At 46.2% G+C, this 21,759-nt stretch overlaps 2 protein-coding genes across 3 annotated transcripts; both read left to right on the top strand.

The window, feature by feature from the left end:
• Positions 1 to 141: 141 nt before the first annotated feature.
• Positions 142 to 16,402, top strand: LOC129857040 (lethal(3)malignant brain tumor-like protein 3). 2 transcript variants are annotated; one of them, XM_055924932.1, is made up of 21 exons: positions 142 to 395; positions 5,800 to 5,930; positions 6,005 to 6,182; positions 6,374 to 6,806; positions 6,936 to 7,062; positions 7,162 to 7,213; positions 7,382 to 7,476; positions 7,570 to 7,674; positions 7,810 to 7,945; positions 8,182 to 8,273; positions 8,397 to 8,625; positions 8,715 to 8,800; positions 9,034 to 9,144; positions 9,206 to 9,323; positions 9,682 to 9,781; positions 9,917 to 10,114; positions 10,239 to 10,349; positions 12,050 to 12,114; positions 12,229 to 12,392; positions 12,596 to 12,658; positions 12,847 to 16,402. In XM_055924932.1, exons 2-21 carry the CDS (start codon positions 5,820 to 5,822, stop codon positions 12,973 to 12,975), a joined length of 2,703 nt encoding a protein of 900 aa, XP_055780907.1. In that variant the 5' UTR covers positions 142 to 395; positions 5,800 to 5,819; the 3' UTR covers positions 12,976 to 16,402. The 2 variants fall into 2 exon arrangements, with proteins under 2 accessions (XP_055780907.1, XP_055780908.1); XM_055924933.1 differs by having other exon boundaries at positions 6,401 to 6,806.
• A 3,939-nt stretch (positions 16,403 to 20,341) lies between these two features.
• LOC129856657 (uncharacterized) lies at positions 20,342 to 21,647 on the top strand. The gene has a single exon (XM_055924398.1). The coding sequence runs from the start codon at positions 20,369 to 20,371 to the stop codon at positions 21,197 to 21,199; it is 831 nt and encodes a 276-aa protein (XP_055780373.1). The 5' UTR covers positions 20,342 to 20,368; the 3' UTR covers positions 21,200 to 21,647.
• Positions 21,648 to 21,759: the final 112 nt, after the last annotated feature.

A 21,759-nucleotide genomic window follows, 5' to 3' on the forward strand; every position in this document is an offset into this window, starting at 1 on the left:
GCTGGGTTTATGATTAGTCTACTGTCATCTTTCTTTTAACATATGGGGACAATATTGACTGGTGGTGACGTAAACAGTTATTGACGGCATACAGCGACATGACCACAATGGCAATCGCGCGCCACGCCAAACAGACTCTGCACGCCCTTGCGCTCCGATTTGATGCTCTCTGAGACTCTGAAAATACACGAGGGAGAAAGACTAGTCCCAAGGCATGAATACAATATTTAATAAACTAGATGTCCACTCTAAGCGTCCGTCTTGCTGTACCTATTGACCATCGATAGTTGTGTGCTCAAGTTTACCAAGAACCAAAGTTGTCAGGCAGCGTTCATTGAACGCATGCGCATTGCATCCACTATCCAGCTCAAAATAAGAGTTAAAACAGAAACGAGGTGAGTTCCATAATTTTCAAACAATATAACCGCCGTTATATATTAAATGTTGCAAATAACAACAGTAATCGATAAAGCATCGTTCGTTTTATAATTTGCGCCGTTTCTTATTATTTGTACTGTGATTTAAAACCGTAAAGATAAATCGGAGAGTCAAGTTTCTATTGAAGAAATTAAAAGCAAGCAATTTTATATTTTAGCCTTGAACAAATAAGGCAGTGTAGGGGCGGTTATTTACTTATTTATACCAACTAATGTGTAAGTCTGTTCCTAAGCATTTTCTAACGTTCAAAACCTGGAAACTTATTTATTACTGGTTGTACTTACTTCGCTACACCAAGCCAAAATGCTAGTCCCAGTTCCTAGCCGTCTAGCTACCAATTTGAATTGAACCGTAATGACGCTTTGCTAGCCAGAAGCAGTTAGCAAGCTAGCTGGCAGCTAGCTGGCTGACATTCCGAGACAAGGGGAAAGTAAAGAAAATGGCCATGATGAGGGGAAACACTAACCTTTGAAATTGTAGGCTATATATTTGGTTTTATTTGACAGACACGGCCCTGCATTATGTGTTTCAATAAATAACTTGAGTCATTTACATAGTTTTAACGTGTTGGTGGCCTCTTCCTTTGCTCCGCCATTTTGTATAAGACGAATGCTAATCATGGGCGCACATACACTTTATATATGGTCGAATAAACTCGAGGTTTAAACTTGGGAACGTAAACTGACAGCTGTTGAACAGCACACTTGATTGTTTACTTCCCATTCGTATATTTCAGTCAAACAAATATTCTTTCAGACCAAAATATAGTGTTGATGCAACGTTGAGGCGAAAACGTTATATCGTGATCTTGGTTTGATTAAGACACACGTAAATTTGACCTTTCTATGCAGAACACATTGTTTTCTTTAAAATCATTGATTATTCTACCATCTATGTTGTCCGCGTCAATGCAAACAGCCGATTTAATAAGATACTGTTAAAACAAGGTAAAGCTGAACTTGTTCTTTTAACTTGTATTTGACGCGTCTCTCACGGTGTTTGTCAATACTTGTGTTCTTGGCCAATCCATGCAGGAGTGCTTGTGCATTTATTTTGTGATATTTAGCTTTAAAAAGTAAAATATTTACTTGTTTTGCTTCATATAAGTGCATGCATGTATTCCACAACAGTCGCCCTCTAGCGGCGATGGGATGCGGTTCTTTAGTACCCGACTTGCACGCGCTGGTTGACTTCTTGCAGGTACCTGTACTTTTTGTGCCAGGGATATTTTTAGAGTACCCCTTTTTGGATAATGTCATTTGATTGATTGTTTTTATTAGCTCATTAAAAAAAATACATACACACACACTACATTCACACACCCCATTATTTATATTTCTACTTTGCACATTCTTCCACTGCAAATCTACCATTCCAGTGTTTTACTTGCTATATTGTATTTACTTCGCCACCATGGCCTTTTTTTGCCTTTACCTCCCTTATCTCACCTCATTTGCTCACATTGTATATAAGACTTATTTTTCTACAATATTATTGACTGTATGTTTGTTTTACTCCATGTGTAACTCTGTGTTGTTGTATGTGTCGAACTGCTTTGCTTTATCTAGGCCAGGTCGCAATTTTAAATGAGAACTTGTTCTCAACTTGCCTACCTGGTTAAATAAAGGTTAAATCTATTTTTTTTATCAATTTAAAAAATAAAAAACTTAACAGGGATTGCTAAATAAAGTCAGTGACTTATTTCCATTGTGGTCCCTAAAGTACATGGTGGAAAAATATTACAAAGATACAGACATAGATATCTTATATACACTGCTCAAAAAAATAAAGGGAACACTTAAACAACACAATGTAACTCCAAGTCAATCACACTTCTATGAAATCAAACTGTCCACTTAGGAAGCAACACTGATTGACAATAAATTTCACATGCTGTTGTGTAAATGGAATAGAAAAAAGGTGGAAATTATAGGCAATTAGCAAGACACCCCCAAAAAACGAGTGATTCTGCAGGTGGTGACCACAGACCACTTCTCAGTTCCTATGCTTCCTGGCTGATGTTTTGGTCACTTTTGAATGCTGGCGGTGCTCTCACTCTAGTGGTAGCATGAGACGGAGTCTACAACCCACACAAGTGGCTCAGGTAGTGCAGTTCATCCAGGATGGCACATCAATGCGAGCTGTGGCAAAAAGGTTTGCTGTGTCTGTCAGCGTAGTGTCCAGAGCATGGAGGCGCTACCAGGAGACAGGCCAGTACATCAGGAGACGTGGAGGAGGCCGTAGGAGGGCAACAACCCAGCAGCAGGACCGCTACCTCCGCCTTTGTGCAAGGAGGTGCACTGCCAGAGCCCTGCAAAATGACCTCCAGCAGGCCACAAATGTGCATGTGTCAGCATATGGTCTCACAAGGGGTCTGAGGATCTCATCTCGGTACCTAATGGCAGTCAGGCTACCTCTGGCGAGCACATGGAGGGCTGTGCGGCCCCGCAAAGAAATGCCACCCCACACCATGACTGACCCACCGCCAAACCGGTCATGCTGGAGGATGTTGCAGGCAGCAGAACGTTCTCCACGGCGTCTCCAGACTCTGTCATGTCTGTCACATGTGCTCATGTGCTCAGTGTGAACCTGCTTTCATCTGTGAAGAGCACAGGGCGCCAGTGGCGAATTTGCCAATCTTGGTGTTCTCTGGCAAATGCCAAACGTCCTGCACGGTGCTGGGCTGTAAGCACAACCCCCACCTGTGGACGTCGGGCCCTCATACCACCCTCATGGAGTCTGTTTCTGACCGTTTGAGCAGACACATGCACATTTGTGGCCTGCTGGAGGTCATTTTGCAGGGCTCTGGCAGTGCACCTCCTGGCACAAAGGCGGAGGTAGCAGTCCTGCTGCTGGGTTGTTGCCCTCCTACGGCCTCCTCCACGTCTCCTGATGTACTGGCCTGTCTCCTGGTAGCGCCTCCATGCTCTGGACACTACGCTGACAGACACAGCAAACCTTTTTGCCACAACTCGCATTGATGTGCCATCCTGGATGAACTGCACTACCTGAGCCACTTGTGTGGGTTGTAGACTCCGTCTCATGCTACCACTAGAGTGAGAGCACTGCCAGCCTTCAAAAGTGACCAAAACATCAGCCAGGAAGCATTGGAACTGAGAAGTGGTCTGTGGTCACAACCTGCAGAATCACTCCTTTTTTGGGGGTGTCATACTAATTGCCTATAATTTCCACCTTTTGTCTATTCCATTTGCACAACAGCATGTGAAATTTATTGTCAATCAGTGTTGCTTCCTAATTGGACAGTTTGATTTCACAGAAGTGTGATTGACTTGGAGTTACATTGTGTTGTTTAAGTGTTCCCTTTATTTTTTTGAGCAGTGTATAATGAAAACAACACATAGATAGACATTTGAGAAAGATCTGTCAAATGGATACAATTACAGTTTTACTTTGAGAACATACAGACAGACCTATTCTAGCCCATATCCTTGCATGAACAAACTCCCACACATCTTGTCTTAACATGAGAGACAGACAGATGTCAATAGGCATGTGGCAGTGTTTCCCCATCCACTGCTGAAACGGGCGTGCTGTCTTAATTCAAATCAAATGTTATTTGTCTCATGCATCCTAAACAACAGGTGTAGACTAACAGTGAAATGCTTACTGATGGGCCCTTTCCAACAATACAGAGAGAAAAATAGAAAAGTTATAGAAAAGATAAGAACACAAGAAATAAATCCACAATGAGTAAGGATAACTTAGCTATATACACGGGGTACCAGTACCGAGTCCATGTGCAGGGGTACGAGGTAATTTGGATGTGACACCTGTATGGTTATTGATTGATTGGGTATGTTCAAGTAGTAAGGCTAACAAAACTTTCTGTTAAGTAAAGTCAGGCGAGGTGCGACAACCAAATGTCCGACACTGTAATGGTTAGGCTGTGTATCGCAATACCAGTATCGCAATATTTTTTACATGGCAAAAATTCAAACCCGAGGCAGACAAAACTCTTTGGTCCTTTAAAATCCTGCTGTATGTAAAATATTGTGGCTATAGCTTGGAAATAAATCAATGTGATTCTGGATGACAACATAATACTGTTTATTTCCACCTATAGGGCTTCTTTCCTAAAGAAATGTGTTTCCTTGCCATGATCCTAACGAGAATCGCAATACTGGTATCTACCTGGCCCACGTAATGGTTTTCCAACAGAAAGGCTCAGATCAACATGGCAGTGTCAACATACCTGCTATTGTATATAAACTTTTTTCTTTATAGATGTCGAAATAAACTTTTCTATACTTTTCTATATCACACACTCACAAACTGAAGACATAACATGTGTACAATTAATTGGTTAGAGAGAGGTCTCAAATATCACTTTCATTTGTATCCCCTATAGCTTTAGAATCGCAGCAAAGTTGGTTCCTGTTTCAGTCACGTCTTTGGTCACGTTCACGTGGGTCCACCAAAACATCCTAATGTGATTGGTTGACAAATAATGCATGGTGCAGTTGGTGAGAAGCAACAGCAGCGACTTCATCCAAAAAGGTCAAGTACCTTGGTGTCCACATCACCAACAAACAAACGTGGTCCAAGCACACCAAGACAGTCATGAAGAGGGCACGACAAAACCTATTCCCCCTCAGGAGACTGAAAAGATTTGTCATGGGTCCTCAGATCCTCAAAATGTTCTACAGCAGCACCATTGAGAGCATCCTGGCTGGTTGCATCACTGTCTGGTATGGCAACTGCTCGGCCTCCGACCGCAAGGCACTACAGAGGGTAGTAGGTACAGCCCAGTACGTCACTGGGGCCAAGCTTCCTGCCATCTAGAACCTCTATACCAGGCAGTGTCAGATGAAGGCCCTAAAAATTGTCAAAGACTCCAGCCACCCTAGTCATAGACTGTTCTCTCTGCTACTGCATGGCAAGCAGTACCTGAGCGCCAAGTCTAGGTCCAAGAGGCTTCTCAACAGCTTCTACCCCCAAGCCATAAGACTCCTCAACATCTAATCAAATGGCTACCCAGACTATGTGCATTGCATCCCTCTTTTACGCTGCTGCTACTCTCTGTTATTATCTATGCATAGTCACTTTAATAACTCTACCTACATGTACATATTACCTCAATTACCTCGACTAACCCCTGTAAATAGCCTCGCTGTTGTTATTTTACTGCTGCTCTTTAATTATTTGTTACTTTTATTTCTTATTCTTATTTTTTTTAGGTATATTATTTGTTTTTTAAACTGCATTGTTGTTAAGGGCTTGTAAGTAAGTATTTCACTGTAAGGTCTACCTACACCTGTTGTATTCTAGATGGCAGGAAGCATGTGACGAATACCATTTTGATTTGATTTGATTTTGACTGATTAATTGATGTCACTGCAGGAGGAGGAGAGCAGGGAGAGATGACTGACACCCCGCCCAGCGATGGCCCCTCCCAGGGGGCAGAGTTTGACATGATAGGCGCTCTGGACTGGCAGGATGGCATCGCCACACTGCCCGGCAGCGACATCAAGGTACGGTGTGTTTGTGTGTCTGTGTGTGTGTGTGGATACTACAGACAGGTGTGTGACTGACTGGTATCTCTCAGTTCCGTATGACAGAGTTTGGAACTTTGGAGATCGTGACAGAGCCAGAGGTCAAAGAGGCAGGACCAACCCCCCAGAACCCCGCCCAGTCAAAAAGCCCCACCCCTCCACCAGAGGCCCAATCAGAGAGCAGCGCAGCCTCTTCTGCAGCCAAGGAAGTCCAGCCACTTGCACCTAAGGGTAAAGTAAACATATGGTTATGAAGGAGTTATAACATAGTTTTGACTGTTTATAATACAGGTGTGTAGAATTTAGACTCATAGCTCTGATATATGTCAGCACTGTGTATATTAGCATACTACATACTGGGTGCTCTGCAGATGGGGGCATAGAATTACAAAGCTTCAATATTACTCTGCTCTTTCCCCCAGCTCAAGGCCCTGTGCTTCTGTCTCTAGAGGAGGAGCCCAGTGCGGAGGCGGGCCCCAGTGCGGAGGCGGGCCCCAGTGCGGAGGCGGGCCCCAGTGCGGAGGCGGGCCCCAGTGCGGAGGCGGGCCCCAGTGCGGAGGCGGGCCCCAGTGCGGAGGCGGGCCCCAGTGCGGAGGCGGGCCCCAGTGCGGAGGCGGGCCCCAGTGCGGAGGCGGGCCCCAGTGCGGAGGCGGGCCCCAGTGCGGAGGCGGGCCCCAGTGCGGAGGCGGGCCCCAGTGCGGAGGCGGGCCACAGTGCGGAGGCGGGCCACAGTGCGGAGGCGGGCCACAGGGCTGCGATGGCTAGCTGTAGGTCGTGTGGGGGCTCCGGTCCACTGGAGAGTTTCCTCCAGGGCAAATACTGCAGCTCCATTTGTGTCCAGCCCTCCAGTGGCAGGTAAAGATGTTAGCTGTTCTTACTGTACTGTATTTTAGAAAGCATATTGATAGTATTAACAGTTAAGACCCAAAACAGTCATCACATGAGCATAGTTCCTAGAATGACCTCTGTTCCGTGTGTGTTTAGGTCATCACCCGGAGAGCGGCGGGAGAGAGATGGGGGGGAGGGGGGACTGGGGAAACGAGTGAGGAAGAAGAGGAAGATCTACATGGACTCTGGTGATGAAGAGGAAGACAACCAGGAGGAGGAAGAGGTGATGATAGAAGATGTGGCCAATGCTGGTCCTGAAAAGCATTGTAATGTTGTGTGTGTGGCAGCTCACCTGCTGATGAGTGAGTGTCTCTCTCTACAGGACAAGGCCAAGGCTGTCAAAGGGAGGAGAGCTGCTAAGCTGGCCAAGTTAGGTATGTCCTATTATTACACTGAGGGGAGGGAGAGGATGGATAGATGGAGGGATGGATTTGTTGGGAATGACAAGGGCTGAAAAGTTTGTCCAATCATGAGTGCTGCAATCCTGCTGGTTTTCATGTCACTGATTGGCTGATGTGACTGTTTTGTTGTCCCACCCCCAGTGACAGCCCCACCCAATAAGAAGCGACCCTGGAGCTGGCCCTCCTACATGGAGGAGGAGAAGGCTATAGCTGCCCCCCTTAAACTGTTCAAGGAGGTGAGGCACGCACACTTTATCATACTCTCTCTCTGACACACACACACAGCTGTACAGACATGTGAAAGAGTGTTATGTGTGTGTGCCTCGCAGCACCAGTCGTTCCCTCAGAGCAGGAATGCCTTCAAAGTGGGGATGAAGTTAGAAGGACTGGACCCCTGTCACCCCTCTCTGTTCTGTGTGCTCAGTGTTGCTGAGGTACGTGTCTAACAGGTCAGACCAATAAGATATAGGAGGAACGTCTGTTTTCTAACAACTAACCCTTTGCTTTCCCTCATTTCTTTGCGTTCCTTTCTCTGTCTCTTTCTCTCTCTGTCTGTCTCTGTCTCTCAGGTCCAGGGTTATAGGGTAAGGCTTCATTTCGACGGGTATCCAGAGTGCTATGACTTCTGGGTAAATGCTGACACCTGGGATGTGAAGCCGGCGGGCTGGTGTGAGAAGATGGGACACAAGCTGCTACTGCCTAAAGGTCCACATACAGACACTACACACACACACACACACCCCAGACACAGATACAAACACACCCGACACGCATGCACACACACCCATGCACACACACACACCCCCGACACACACCCCAGACAGATACAAACACACCAGACACACATACACACACACCTGACACACATGCATATTCTACCGACTGTACAATGTTGTGTGTGTTGTTAGACAAAACTATAACCTTCAACCTTTTGTGTCTAGGTTGTAAGGATGGGGAGTTCAACTGGAACATGTATGTGAAGAACTGCAGAGGTCAGCTGGCCCCCAAACACCTCTTCAAGAGCCTCAACACGGTGAGCCTACCTGACAGCCTGTGTGGATCCATTAATAGTGTGTTTGTGTTGTGAATTAGTTGGTGACCTTAGGTCCATTCAAGGAAGTTTGTATATGAACTATGTGGGTGCATGTGTGTGTAGTCGGTGACTCCGTCAGGGTTCCGTGCGGGTATGAAGCTAGAGGCAGTGGATAAGAAGAACCCATATCTGATCTGCGTAGCGTCCATCGCGGCTGCTGTTGACAACAGACTCCTCATACACTTTGACAACTGGGACGACACCTATGACTACTGGTGTGATGCCAGCAGTCCCTACATCCACCCTGTAGGTTACTGTGAGGAAGCTGAGCTGACCCTCACCACCCCTGCTGGTGAGACACACACAAACATATTTCAACGCTTTATTTGGATACACCATGAAACATTGTATAAGGGTGTGTGTTGTGGTTTCTCCTCTCAGAGTATAAGCACCCGAGGAGTTTTTCCTGGGATAAATACATGGAGGAGACTGGGACACAGGCAGCCCCTGCACGTGCCTTCAAACTGGTAAGACACTCACATTCTCATACACACATACAGTTGACACTCAAAACATGTGACACATACAAATTACATTGTTGGTGTTGATTGGGAGGCCTGGGGGAATTTCACATGGAGTTCCCCAGGGCTCTGTTCTGGGTCCACTGACAGTCTTTATTTATGTCAGCTACACCCGTTACAAAACATGCATATTAATCCATCTGTATCACCTGATGTTAACTCTTGAATGTGTCCTGTAGCGTCCGTGCCATGGGTTCCACGCTGGAATGAAGCTGGAAGCCGTCGATAAGAGGAATCCCATGCTCATCCGCGTAGCAACCATCGCCGAGGTGGAGGACCACCGACTGAGGGTACGCTGTGTGATTATGATTATTGTGGAGTAGTGTGTGTGTGTAACTCTGTCTTTCTCAGATCCATTTTGATGGCTGGAGTGAGGAGTATGACTACTGGGTGGATGCTGACTGCCCAGACCTCCACCCTGTGGGCTGGTGTCAGAAGACTAGTCATCCCCTACAACACCCCTCCAATGGTGAGACACACACGCACACACTTCCAAAAAATTGACATGGTTGTAACTTTGCTAAAACCCACAAATATTTCCCAATCAGTCCCAAAGTGTAAGATTGGCAAAAAGGTGCATGCAGAAAAAGACATGTAGCTCAAATGATGCTGGTTCTTCACAGCTGTTGGTTTGTGGGGACATAAACACTATATGGTGTGTCTGTGTGTGTGGTCAGGTCACTCTGGTGTAAGTGTGTCTGCAAGTCTATGTGTTTCTGTGGCTTTGTTTATGTGTGTGGGGTCAGGTCACTCTCTGGTGTTTTTGTCTCTGTTTATGTGTGTATGTGTGTCTCTGTGTGTAGTATTAACTCTGCGGTGTGTTTCAGGCTCCACTGATATGCTGGTCCTCCCAGGGCAGGGCTGTCCTACCCCAGGATGCAATGGGGTTGGTCACATCCGAGGACCCCGCTACGGAACCCACTACACGTCAGTAACAAACACACACTAACTGTCAAAAAGTTTTTTTATCAAAACATGTCATACAACGAATTGTGATCTGTGTGCTGTAATCTGTGAGCAAGGTGATGTGTGTTCCTGTTCTGAACTTGTGTGTGTGTGTAGGGGGGTGAGCTGTCCGTACTCGGAGATGAACCTGAACAGGGAGGGCCAGGTACCAGACCGTCTGAGTGGAGAACGACCTATGACCCTGAGTGGGCCTCATCACCATGGGCAACGCCCAGACCCTCCTTCACACACCCAGACAAACAGCCCCACCACACCGGAGCAGCCCGAGCCTGCAGACGACTCCCCTCAGACCAGGTATGTGTGGAACATGTAACAGAAGGGGTTCGGAAGAGCTTCCATGAATTTGTTTGTTATCTGACTGCAAATAAAGTCTGGAGTTGTGGAGTTGTTTCCATGGTAACAGTTGTTTCTATGGTAGTGTAACTAGGGGGCCGATGGTTGACGAGGGCGAACGATCCAGGTGCAGCAGTCAGAGTGAGCCACCAGGGGGCTCCACTGAGCCCATCAACGACGGAGCCAAGGCCAAGAGGTAACACACAGACTCCACTCTCTCCTACCAAACTAGAATGCATGATGGAGCAGAGTGTTTGTTGTTGATTTACTAAGAGAGTACAGTGCCTTCACAAAGTATTCACACCCCTTGACTTATTCCACATTTTATTGTGTTACAGCCTGAATTCAAAATGGATTAAATACATTTTTTTCTCACCCATCTGCACATCAAAGTGAAAACATGATTTTAGAAATGTTAGCAAATTTTGGGGCAATTAATACAGAAATGCCTCATTTACATAAGTATTCACACCCGAGTCAATACTTTGTTGAAGCACCTTTGGCAGCGATTACAGCTGTGAGTATTTCTGGGTAAGTCTCTAAGAGCTTTCCACACGTTCCACATTTGCCCATTATTCTTTGCAAAATTCTTCAAGCTCTGTCAAATTGGTTGTTGATCATTGCTAGACAACTATTTTCAGGTCTTGCCATAGATTTTCAAGTAGATTTAAGTAAAATCTGTAACTCGGCCTCAGGAACATTCACTGTCTCTTGGTAAGCAACTTCAGTGTAGATTTGGCTTTGTTATTTTAGGTTATTGTCCTGCTGAAAGGTGAATTAATCTCCCAGTGTCTGGTGGAAAGCAGACTGAACCAGGTTTTCCTCTTGGATTTTGCATTAGGTTTAATCTCCATTAGGTTTAATTTTTAACCTGAAAAACTCCCCAGTCCTTAAGGATAAAAAGCATACCCTTAACATGATGCAGCCACCACTATGCTTGAAATATGGAGAGTGGTACTCCGTAATGTGTTGTATTGGATTTGCCCCCAAACATAACATGTTGTATTCAGGACATAAAATGAATTGCTTTGCCACATTTTTTGCAGTACTACTTTAGTGCCTTGTTGCAAACAGAATGCATGTTTTGGAATATTTTGTATTCTGTAAAGGCTTCCTTCCTTCACTCTCGGTATTGTGGAGTAACTACAATTTTGTTGATCCATCCTTCTACCACAGCCATTAAACATTTACATTTAAGTCATTTAGCAGACGCTCTTATCCAGAGCGACTTACAAGTACATACATTCATACTTTTTTGTACACTTTAACTGTTTTAAAGTCACCATTGGCCTCATGGTGAAATCCCTGAGCAGTTTCCTTCCTCTCCAGCAACTGAGTTAGGAAGAACGGCTGTATCTTTGTAGTGACTGGGTGTATTGATACACCATCCAAAGTGTAATTGATAACTTCACCATGCTCAAAGGGATATTCAATGTCTTGTTTTTTTATTTATTTTACCCATCTACCCATAGGTGACATTCTTTGTGAGGCATTGGAAAACCTCCCTGGATTTGTGGTTGAATCTGTGTTTGAAATTCACTGCTCGACTGAGGGACCGTACAGATAATTGTATTTGTGGGGTACAGAGATGTTAAACACTATTATTGCACTCAGAGTGAGTCTATACAACTTATTATGTGACTTGTTAAGCATATTTTTACTCCTGAACTTATTGACTCGAGACATTTCACCTTTTCATTTTTAATTAGTAATAAAATTATTAAAAAAAAAAAAAACATAATTCCACTTTGACATTATGGGGTATTGTGTGTCGACCAGTGACAAAACACAGCTCTAATTAATTCATTTTAAATTCAGCCTGTAACACAACAAAATGTGGAAAGATTTGTGGGGTGTGGATACTTTCTGAAGGCGCTGTATGTTGTCTTTCAACAGGTCTGCTCCAGTCCCAAAGTATCTGAAGCTGCACGTCGTCAAGCAGGAGAATGGAGATGGGAAAGGTAGAGGTTCTGCTCTCAGAAATAGAGAATGGGTGTAACGCTGTGTGGATTATATATTGTCTGTTCATGTCTATTGAAGATATTTACAGCTGATTTCTCCTCTCTCTCCCCCAGACTCCCTGTCTCTCCAGCAGGCGCTCCATGAGTCAGTGTTCTCCCCAGGCGGCTCCTCCTCTCCCCCTCACAGGGTGGCTCTGTGCTGGGACAAACACTGCCAGCTGCTCCCTGAGGTCCTGGGCCTCACAGCTAAGAGAGTTTCAACCTGGACCGCCGACGAGGTCAGACATGCACACATAAACACATAAGCAATACAAACATGTACAGGCGCTGTACGCATACTGTACAAACTCACATATTGTGGAAATCACATACATTACACATACACCCAATACAATAGCTTTGTGTATCCTTTGTGTATGTATATTGCATTTTAATCATGTGTGTTTGTGTGTGTCTTAATGTTTGTTTCCCTGTGGGTTAGGTGGCCAGTTTTGTCAAAGGACTCCCGGGCTGCAAAGAGCATGCTGCCACCTTCAGGACAGAGGTAAGAGCTACCATTTCAAACCCCAACTTTGTGAATCACAATAGACACACACACTCCTCATCTGCTGCTCCTGGTTGGTGTATCCTATGACAATGCAACCAAGTCAAATTAAATTCTGCCATTGACATTCAAACACTCACACACACGTTCTGTGTTGAAGCTTATTTTGTGTCTCTGTATCGTTCCAGCAAATGGATGGAGAGGCCTTCCTTCTTCTCACCCAAGCAGACATAGTCAAGATCCTGTCAATCAAACTAGGCCCCGCCCTCAAGATATTCAACGCCATACTCATGCTGAAGAACGCTGATGAGGAGTGAGACGCCCCCTCGCGCTTCATTTCCTCCCACACCCGACCAATGTATCTGAATAGTCTAATAGTCTAGAGAAGTTTCATCTCCTTTCTTTGCCTCCTCACCTTATCCTCTTTGGTCTTCATCTGCACTGATCTGAGCCCGCAGGATAGGTCAGAGCAACGTAATGGATGGCCACCAGGAATCTGCTTTTAGCTACCCTGTTCTTCCACATCAGTGTAGAGAGGATACAGAGAGGATGTACCTGGTGTCAGTGTAGAGGAGTAGAGAGGATGTACCTGGTGTCAGTGTAGAGGAGTAGAGAGGATGTACCTGGTGTCAGTGTAGAGAAGATACAGAGAGGATGTACCTGGTGTCAGTGTAGAGGAGTAGAGAGGATGTACCTGGTGTCAGTGTAGAGGAGTAGAGAGGATGTACCTGGTGTCAGTGTAGAGGAGTAGAGAGGATGTACCTGGTGTCAGTGTAGAGGAGTAGAGAGGATACAGAGAGGATGTACCTGGTGTCAGTGTAGAGGAGTAGAGAGGATGTACCTGGTGTCAGTGTAGAGAAGATACAGAGAGGATGTACCTGGTGTCAGTGTAGAGGAGTAGAGAGGATGTACCTGGTGTCAGTGTAGAGGAGTAGAGAGGATACAGAGAGGATGTACCTGGTGTCAGTGTAGAGGAGTAGAGAGGATGTACCTGGTGTCAGTGTAGAGGAGTAGAGAGGATACAGAGAGGATGTACCTGGTGTCAGTGTAGAGGAGTAGAGAGGATGTACCTGGTGTCAGTGTAGAGGAGTAGAGAGGATGTACCTGGTGTCAGTGTAGAGAAGATACAGAGAGGATGTACCTGGTGTCAGTGTAGAGGAGTAGAGAGGATGTACCTGGTGTCAGTGTAGAGGAGTAGAGAGGATACAGAGAGGATGTACCTGGTGTCAGTAGAGAGGATACAGAGAGGATGTACCTGGTGTCAGTGTAGAGGAGTAGAGAGGATGTACCTGGTGTCAGTAGAGAGGATACAGAGAGGATGTACCTGGTGTCAGTGTAGAGGAGTAGAGAGGATACAGAGAGGATGTACCTGGTGTCAGTAGAGAGGATACAGAGAGGATGTACCTGGTGTCAGTGTAGAGGAGTAGAGAGGATGTACCTGGTGTCAGTAGAGAGGATACAGAGAGGATGTACCTGGTGTCAGTGTAGAGGAGTAGAGAGGATGTACCTGGTGTCAGTGTAGAGGAGTAGAGAGGATGTACCTGGTGTCAGTGTAGAGGAGTAGAGAGGATGTACCTGGTGTCAGTGTAGAGGAGTAGAGAGGATGTACCTGGTGTCAGTGTAGAGGAGTAGAGAGGATGTACCTGGTGTCAGTAGAGAGGATACAGAGAGGATGTACCTGGTGTCAGTGTAGAGGAGTAGAGCGGATGTACCTGGTGTCAGTGTAGAGGAGTAGAGAGGATGTACCTGGTGTCAGTGTAGAGGAGTAGAGAGGATACAGAGAGGATGTACCTGTGGTGTCTGTTGGAAGATCTTAATTGCATACTCCTCGCGTCCTTTCCTCGTCTCCTCAAAACCCATTGGATGAGAGGACACGAGGAGAGAGGACGCGAGAAGTATGCAATTGAGATCTTACCTGTTAGACAGACATCACAGACAACCCAAGAAAGTGTTTTATACTATAGCATAGCAACAATTATAATTTAAAGGGGCAATCCGGAGTTGAAACAATAACAAAGCATGAACCCCACCACTGTTTTGGCCAAAAGCTGAGGGATGGATGGGGCTGGAGAAATGTTACCGCTCTCAAATTCATAGACAGAACTATTTATACAAGGACTGACCATCATCAAAATGATAGTTTGAACCATGTTTTGAGGCTATACAGTGTTGGTTTACATTTACTTTGTTTACCAACATTGAAGATGAACAAGCTTATATTTGGTGTTTTGGGGTTCTGATGGGGTACGACAGTTGAACTAAGCTCATGAGGCATTTATAAGATATTCTTTGAGAATCAATGGGTATATATAAAACAAAATGTATGTAGCAATTGCAGATTGCCCCATTAACTTAAATGTTTTTTCTGAGTGAGTAAGAAATGAGCAGTGGGCAGCTTTTAAAGTATTGGTATTGAATTCAATTTTAAGGTAGACTCAGTGAAATGACGTTGCCACGAGCAGCACCACGGATATTGAGATGAGTAAGATGCAAGACTTCGCTCACAGTCACACACAGTATCTGCGAACAGGAGGCTGGTGGCTCTTTAATTGGGGAAAACGGGTTCATAGTAACAGCTGGAACGGAATCAATGGAATGGTATTGGTTTCCATGTGTTTGATAGCGTTCCAGTCACTCCATTCCAGACATTACTATGAGCCGTCTTCCCCTCAGATGTGGATGGGTTCGCTTCACACTGTTCCCTGGCCTGGCTACCGGGAATCAAAACAGTGGAGAAGTTGAGCCTCGCGCTTTAACGCTCGTAGTTATTGTGGGCATTGATCCACTATGCTGTTTACTTTCAGCATCTACGTCATATTGCTGCGTCAACCTTTAATATTATAATTTTTTTATCTGCTTTTATTTTAAATTGTTGAGGAAATGGTGCTCAGCCCTGAGCAAATGGAACCAGATTAGTCCATACATGTTTTTACTTGAATACTTGTTGATTTATTATTTTTGTTGTGAAAGAAAATCACCATGTAGTTTACCTCTCTGCCAGATGGATACATTCCTCTACATGTCCAGGTCAGGAAGAGGTTGGCACATCTCACGGCTTGGGTGGAGGGAGAGGATTGATTTGTTTGTGTGTGTGTGTGTGTGTGTGTGTGTGTGTGTGTGTGTGTGTGTGTGTGTGTGTGTGTGTGTGTGTGCGCCAGTCAGATGTTTATTTAAAAGGGTGAATGTTATAGCATTGGAACTTTAAGGAAAGCTGGACTTCAGGACTAATTCAACTGAAGAGAGATGTTTTTCTATGTACCTGCTTTAGAGCTAATGGTAAAACACTAATGAAATTGGAATGTAAAGAAAGGAAGAGAAAATTCATCAATTTGTTCTGAATGAATATTGTTTGCTGTTTAATTTGGTCTGATTGATCTTTGTGTACACAGTGTAAATAGTGTATTATAGCTCTGGGGTTGTGACACACCCTGCATCCCTATAGGAAGTGGTTATTTGGAAGCTTATGCAAATCAATACCAATCTTTTCCAAGAAATTAAAAATGTATTTTTTTTTTATTGAACTGAGGAATTCATCTTTTAAAGCTTTAGTGAAATTTTGTAAACAATTTTTTTCATCAATGTCCTCCGTGCAACAATATAGTTTATATTCAAAACCAGGATTTCTGTATTTTAATTTAAGGGGCATTGATAAGTGCTGTTGACTTGTGAGATGTTGTGAAGGTGCATGTTGGCTTGTGTTTGCTGGAGTGTGTGAGTGGAATGGAATAAATGAAATGCAGTCTTTGTGGTTGTATATTCTTCTAATGTGCATACTGCCTGAGGGCTTGGTTATCCACTCTTCTGATCTGTTAACCACACTGATCTGTGGTCATCATTACCTTGTGTCAGTGGTGTGTCTATCATGTCTCAGATTCACAGGAACTGACACCACACCTAAGCACATACCTGTCCTGTCCACGGACACACCTAGTTATGTCATAAGCTTTTCTCCATCCCGGCCCACACCAATCTATTTATCAATCCCTCTTCTCCTCCCTTCATCCCCCCAGTATGCTGCTGTTCTAACTAATAATAACTACTAGGATCCCTGTGGGACTGGCCCAAACCAGCCAACGATTCCCACGACCCCTCACAACCAGACACAGCTTATCTTGCTAACACACACAGACACACACACAGTCTTGTTTAATTATCCTTGTGGGGACCAAACAATTGATTCCCATTCAAAAATCTATTTTCCCCAACCTTACCCGCCTAGACCTAATTCTAACTGTAAACCCTAAACCTAAGTAGAATTTTTCCTTGGGTCCAGCAAAATGACCCTAGTTGGGATATTAAAACCAAAAAAACACACACAGAGCGTAATGCTCTGGCTTACTGCTTCTGAAACATCGAACTATTCCAAAAAGAAAAGTGTGCGCATAGTATAGAGTCAAGTCAAAAAGCAACTGAAAGATTTTGGCATATTTACTCATCGGGAATTTGTGAGGACCAAGATCTCGCATGCGCCGTAGTAGCCTACTTGCCGCTTTAAACCAAGGCTGGACAGATGTTAATATGCAGCCTGGTTGAGGGGTGCAACTCCGGGAAAACATTTTAAAGAGGGAGCTGAAGAGTCAACGTTGACCATATTAATGTAGGGACAAAATAAATAGCGGGCATCATGTTGAGAAAATAGTTCCAGATATGACAGCAGCAGGAGCGACGCAGAAATGTCCACAACGGAGCAACAGCCAAATCGAGGCAAGTAACCATTATCGGAACGTTCTCAAAAATCAGAGCGCAGCACATGAAAAGCAAGTGTTACTTGTTCATTTTAGTTTGTATTTGGTCAATAGTGTTGACTTACTTTTTAAGACATTATTCAGACATACCCAATGTCAAAAAGGCTTTAGTGTCAGATAACCATACATTAAAAGATTACCGTTATATTGTATCCGGAATCGGACAACACAACTCCGCTCTAGAGAAAAGTTGTCGAGGGTCTGCTACAATGTTGCACAAGTTCAACCCTTCGATTAACGTTTTTGACTGATGTTATTGCCATCATTTATATAATGTTATCTAAAACCTACAATTTCTGAACTTTTTGTAATCTTTACTAAATGTATCGTTTTTTGCATTCATGTTCCTTGTTTAAGTGACGGAATGATTGAATGTTATGTTCAAGGAAAGCCCCAAATCAGACGAAATTACTTTTATGTGAAATCTAATAGAAGCTACATCTGGGACTTGGTCAATTGAGTTACCACTGCGACCATATATTATCAATTTAGTTCAGAATTGGACTCCATTGATATGTCTGTCTTGACAGTGCTTTATTTTATTATTTACATAGGCTATTGTGGAATATTTAGTTCGAGTTTAAATTTCACGGCTACAGTGAACGGGCTTGTGTAGTGTAATCTAGCGTGGAGTTTAGAAGAAGGTGCGAGAGACTCACATACTGCATCTCATTAACTCCCGGGGTTCTTATCACCTCTGTCATTTCCTGTTGTTTACAAAGTCAACTCTCAACAATCCCTCTCTCACTCCACCCCACCCTTTTCCCCCTGTCTTTTTTATTTTCCTCTGATTTAACCCCTTTCTCTTCCCCATTACCTCTCTCTCCTGTCCTTGTCCTCTCTCTCCTCTCCTGTCCTCGTCCTCCCTTTTTCTCCTGTCATCGTCCTCCCTCTCTCTCCTGTCATCGTTCTCCCTCTCTCCCCTGTCCTCGTCCTCCCTCTCTCCCCTGTCCTCGTCCTCCCTCTCTCCCCTGTTCTCGTCCTCCCTCTCTCCCCTGTCCTTGTCCTCCCTCTCCCCTGTCCTTGTCCTCCCTCTTTTCCTGTCCTCGTACTCTCTCCTGTCCTCGTCTTCTCTCTCTCCTGTCCTCGTCCCCTCTCTCTCTCTCTCTCTCTCTCTCTTTCTCCTGTCCTCGTCCTCTCTCTCTCCTGTCCTCGTCCCCTCTCTCTCCTGTCCTCTTTCTCTCTCTCTCATGTCCTCTTTCTCTCTCTCTGTCCTGTCCTCTTTCTCTCTCTCTCTCTCTCCTGTCCTCTTCCTCTCTCTCTATCTCCTGTCCTCTTCCTCTCCCTCTCTCCTGTCCTCTTCCTCTCTCCTGTCCTCTTCCCCTCTCTCTCTCTCTCCTGTCCTCGTCCTCCCTCTTTCTCCTGTCCTCCCTCTCTCTCCTGTCCTCCCTCTCTCTCCTGTCCTCGTCCCCTATCTCTCCTGTCCTCTCTCCTGTTCTCATCCTCCCTCTCTCTCTCTCTCCTGTCCTCTTTCTCTCTCTTCTGTCCTATTTCTCTCTCTCCTGTCCTCTCTCTCTCTCTCTCTCTCTCTCTCTCTCTCTCTCTCTCTCTCTCTCTCTCTCTCTCTCTCCTGTCCTCCCTCTCTCTCCTGTCCTCCCTCTCTCTCCTGTCCTCCCTCTCTCTCCTGTCCTCCCTCTCTCTCCTGTCCTCCCTCTCTCTCCTGTCCTCCCTCTCTCTCCTGTCCTCGTCTCCTCTCTCTCCTGTCCTCTCTCCTGTCCTCATCCTCCCTCTCTCTCTCTCTCCTGTCCTCTTTCTCTCTCTTCTGTCCTATTTCTCTCTCTCCTGTCCTCTCTCTCTCTCTCTCTCTCTCTCTCTCTCTCTCTCTCTCTCTCTCTCTCTCCTGTCCTCCCTCTCTCTCCTGTCCTCCCTCTCTCTCCTGTCCTCCCTCTCTCTCCTGTCCTCCCTCTCTCTCCTGTCCTCCCTCTCTCTCCTGTCCTCCCTCTCTCTCCTGTCCTCCCTCTCTCTCCTGTCCTCGTCTCCTCTCTCTCCTGTCCTCTCTCCTGTCCTCGTCCTCCCTCCCTCTTTCTCCTGTCCTCACTCCCTCTCTCTCCTGTCCTCACTCCCTCTCTCTCCTGTCCTCATCCTCTCTCTCTCCTGTCCTCGTCTTCTCTCTCTCTCCTGTCCTCGTCCTCTCTCTCTCTCCTGCCCTCGTCCTCTCTCTCTCCTGTCCTCGTCCTCTCTTCTGTTCTCCTGTCCTCATCCTCCCTCTCTCTCCTGTCCCTGTCTTCTCTCCTGTCCTTGTCCTCATCCTCCCTCATTCTCCTGTACGCATCCTCTCTCTCTCCTGTCCTCATCCTCCCTCTTTCTCCTGTCCTCGTCCTCCCTCTCTCTCCTGTCCTCACTCCCTCTCTCTCCTGTCCTCACTCCCTCTCTCTCCTGTCCTCGTCTTCTCTCTCTCTCCTGTCCTCGTCCTCTCTCTCTCTCCTGTCCTCGTCTTCTCTCTCTCCTGTCCTCTCTCTCTCTCCTGTCCTCGTCCTCTCTCTCTCTCCTGTCCTCATCTTCTCTCTCTCCTGTCCTCGTCCTCTCTTCTGTTCTCCTGTCCTCATCCTCCCTCTCTCTCCTGTCCCTGTCTTCTCTCCTTTCCTTGTCCCTACTCCCTCATTCTCCTGTACGCATCCTCTCTCTCTCCTGTCCTCATCCTCCCTCTTTCTCCTGTCCTCGTCTTTTCTCTCTGTCTATCCTGTCTTTGTCCTCGCTTTCTCTCCTGTCCTCATCCTCTCTCTCTCTCTCATGTCCTCGTCCTCTCTCTCTGTCTATCCTGTCTTTGTCCTCGCTTTCTCTCCTGTCCTCATCCTCTCTCTCATGTCCTCGTCCTCTCTCTCTCTGTCTATCCTGTCTTTGTCCTCGCTTTCTCTCCTGTCCTCATCCTCTCTCTCTCTCTCATGTCCTCGTCCTCTCTCTCTCTCTCTCCCCCCCCCCCCTCCCCCCCGTACTTTTCCTCTGTCTATCCAGTCTGTGGTAGAGGATGACAGCAGCGGGGTCCAGTGGAGCAGTCAACGCCGTCTGCACCCAAGACTCCTCCCACTCACCTAAAACAACCTGCCCACAAACCACATGGCCCTGCCCACTCTGCTTCCCACAGCAACAGAAGGATGAGCTCGAAGTCAGACTCCGCCTCCGCTCCCCTCCTGGGGCATGGCTACTAGCGGGCGTTATCGTGGTGATGGTGGGAATGTTTGTGGCCGTGGCCGGGTACGCTAGCTCCACCCCTAACCCTGTGGGTGGGCGAGGCAGCTCCCACAGCGAGCGAATGAAACTGCTCGGCCCTGTCGTGATGGGCATCGGCCTGTTCATCTTCATCTGTGCTGGAACCCTGCTGTACGAGAACCGGGACCGCGAGAACCGAGAGCGTGAGAACCTTGAGAACCCTGAGGAGCAGGGGAAACGCAAACAGAAGAAAACAAGGGAACGGCGCCGGGAGAACCGTGATTATGAGGATGTGGAACAGGGGAACCAGAGAGAGCCCTCAGACAGACACGCCCCTCTCCCTGAGGAGTGCCCGCCCCCCCTGCCTCCCAGAGTGCCTAGACAGGAGGGGTCAGAGTTGAACGTTCTCTCTGTGGGGGCGCTGAGCTCACTGCTGCCAGGGGAGGGACAGGGGCGTGAAGAGAGAGTCAGAGAGGTGGGGGGTAAAGGGGGCTCAACCCTGCTGACCAGAGTCCTGCACCACCAGGACCCCCCCTCCTCCTGTCCCTCCCCAGCTCCCTCCTCTGTGTACTCTGACTCCTGTAACTCCAGTGAGATCAACTATAACGTTCAGACAGGCTCCCCTATCCACTCTATTCACCAACTCTGAGATTCTACTGTTCTCACATCTGTACATGCTTTCTAAAGAAATGCACCACATATTTCTCCATCTCTTTCTGTGGTTTCTATAGGCTGTAGATGCAGTGGAGTGTGTTGGGCATCTCTCTCTACCCCTCTAGGACGGGCAGAGCCAGGGGGAGACAGGGCTAGGTGACGTCAGCTTGTTGTTGTGTAGTAAAGTCTCTCTCAGGGGTGTTTGACTGTATTTGGGCTTGGGAGAGGATTCCACTGCAGACAGTGACTGTGGTGCCATTCTGACTGATGCGCGTACACACAGTAAATACGGCCAGACATTCCGCTGTGGAACAGGCTGCTTTGGAGAACTTTGATTCATTTACATTTACATTTAAGTCATTTAGCAGACGCTCTTATCCAGAGCGACTTACAAATTGGTGCATTCACCTTATGACATCCAGTGGAACAGCCACTTTACAATAGTGCATCAGATATTTTAAGGGGGGGGGGGGGGGGGGGGGGGCAGAAGGATTGCTTTATCCTAGGTATTCCTTGAAGAGGTGGGGTTTCAGGTGTCTCCGGAAGGTGGTGATT

This window comes from Salvelinus fontinalis, chromosome 6, assembly GCF_029448725.1.
Source record: "Salvelinus fontinalis isolate EN_2023a chromosome 6, ASM2944872v1, whole genome shotgun sequence".
In the NCBI taxonomy this organism is placed as follows: domain Eukaryota; kingdom Metazoa; phylum Chordata; class Actinopteri; order Salmoniformes; family Salmonidae; genus Salvelinus; species Salvelinus fontinalis.

Excerpts from the sequence above, each read along its gene's own strand:
- LOC129856657 (XM_055924398.1), top strand. The coding sequence starts at position 20,369 with ATGACAGCAGCGGGGTCCAGTGGAGCAGTCAACGCCGTCTGCACCCAA.
- LOC129857040 (XM_055924932.1), top strand. The coding sequence starts at position 5,820 with ATGACTGACACCCCGCCCAGCGATGGCCCCTCCCAGGGGGCAGAGTTT. Across the intron at positions 6,183-6,373 it reads CCAGCCACTTGCACCTAAGG|CTCAAGGCCCTGTGCTTCTG; the intron begins GTAAAGTAAACA and ends TCTTTCCCCCAG. Across the intron at positions 9,145-9,205 it reads TGGAGGACCACCGACTGAGG|ATCCATTTTGATGGCTGGAG; the intron begins GTACGCTGTGTG and ends TGTCTTTCTCAG.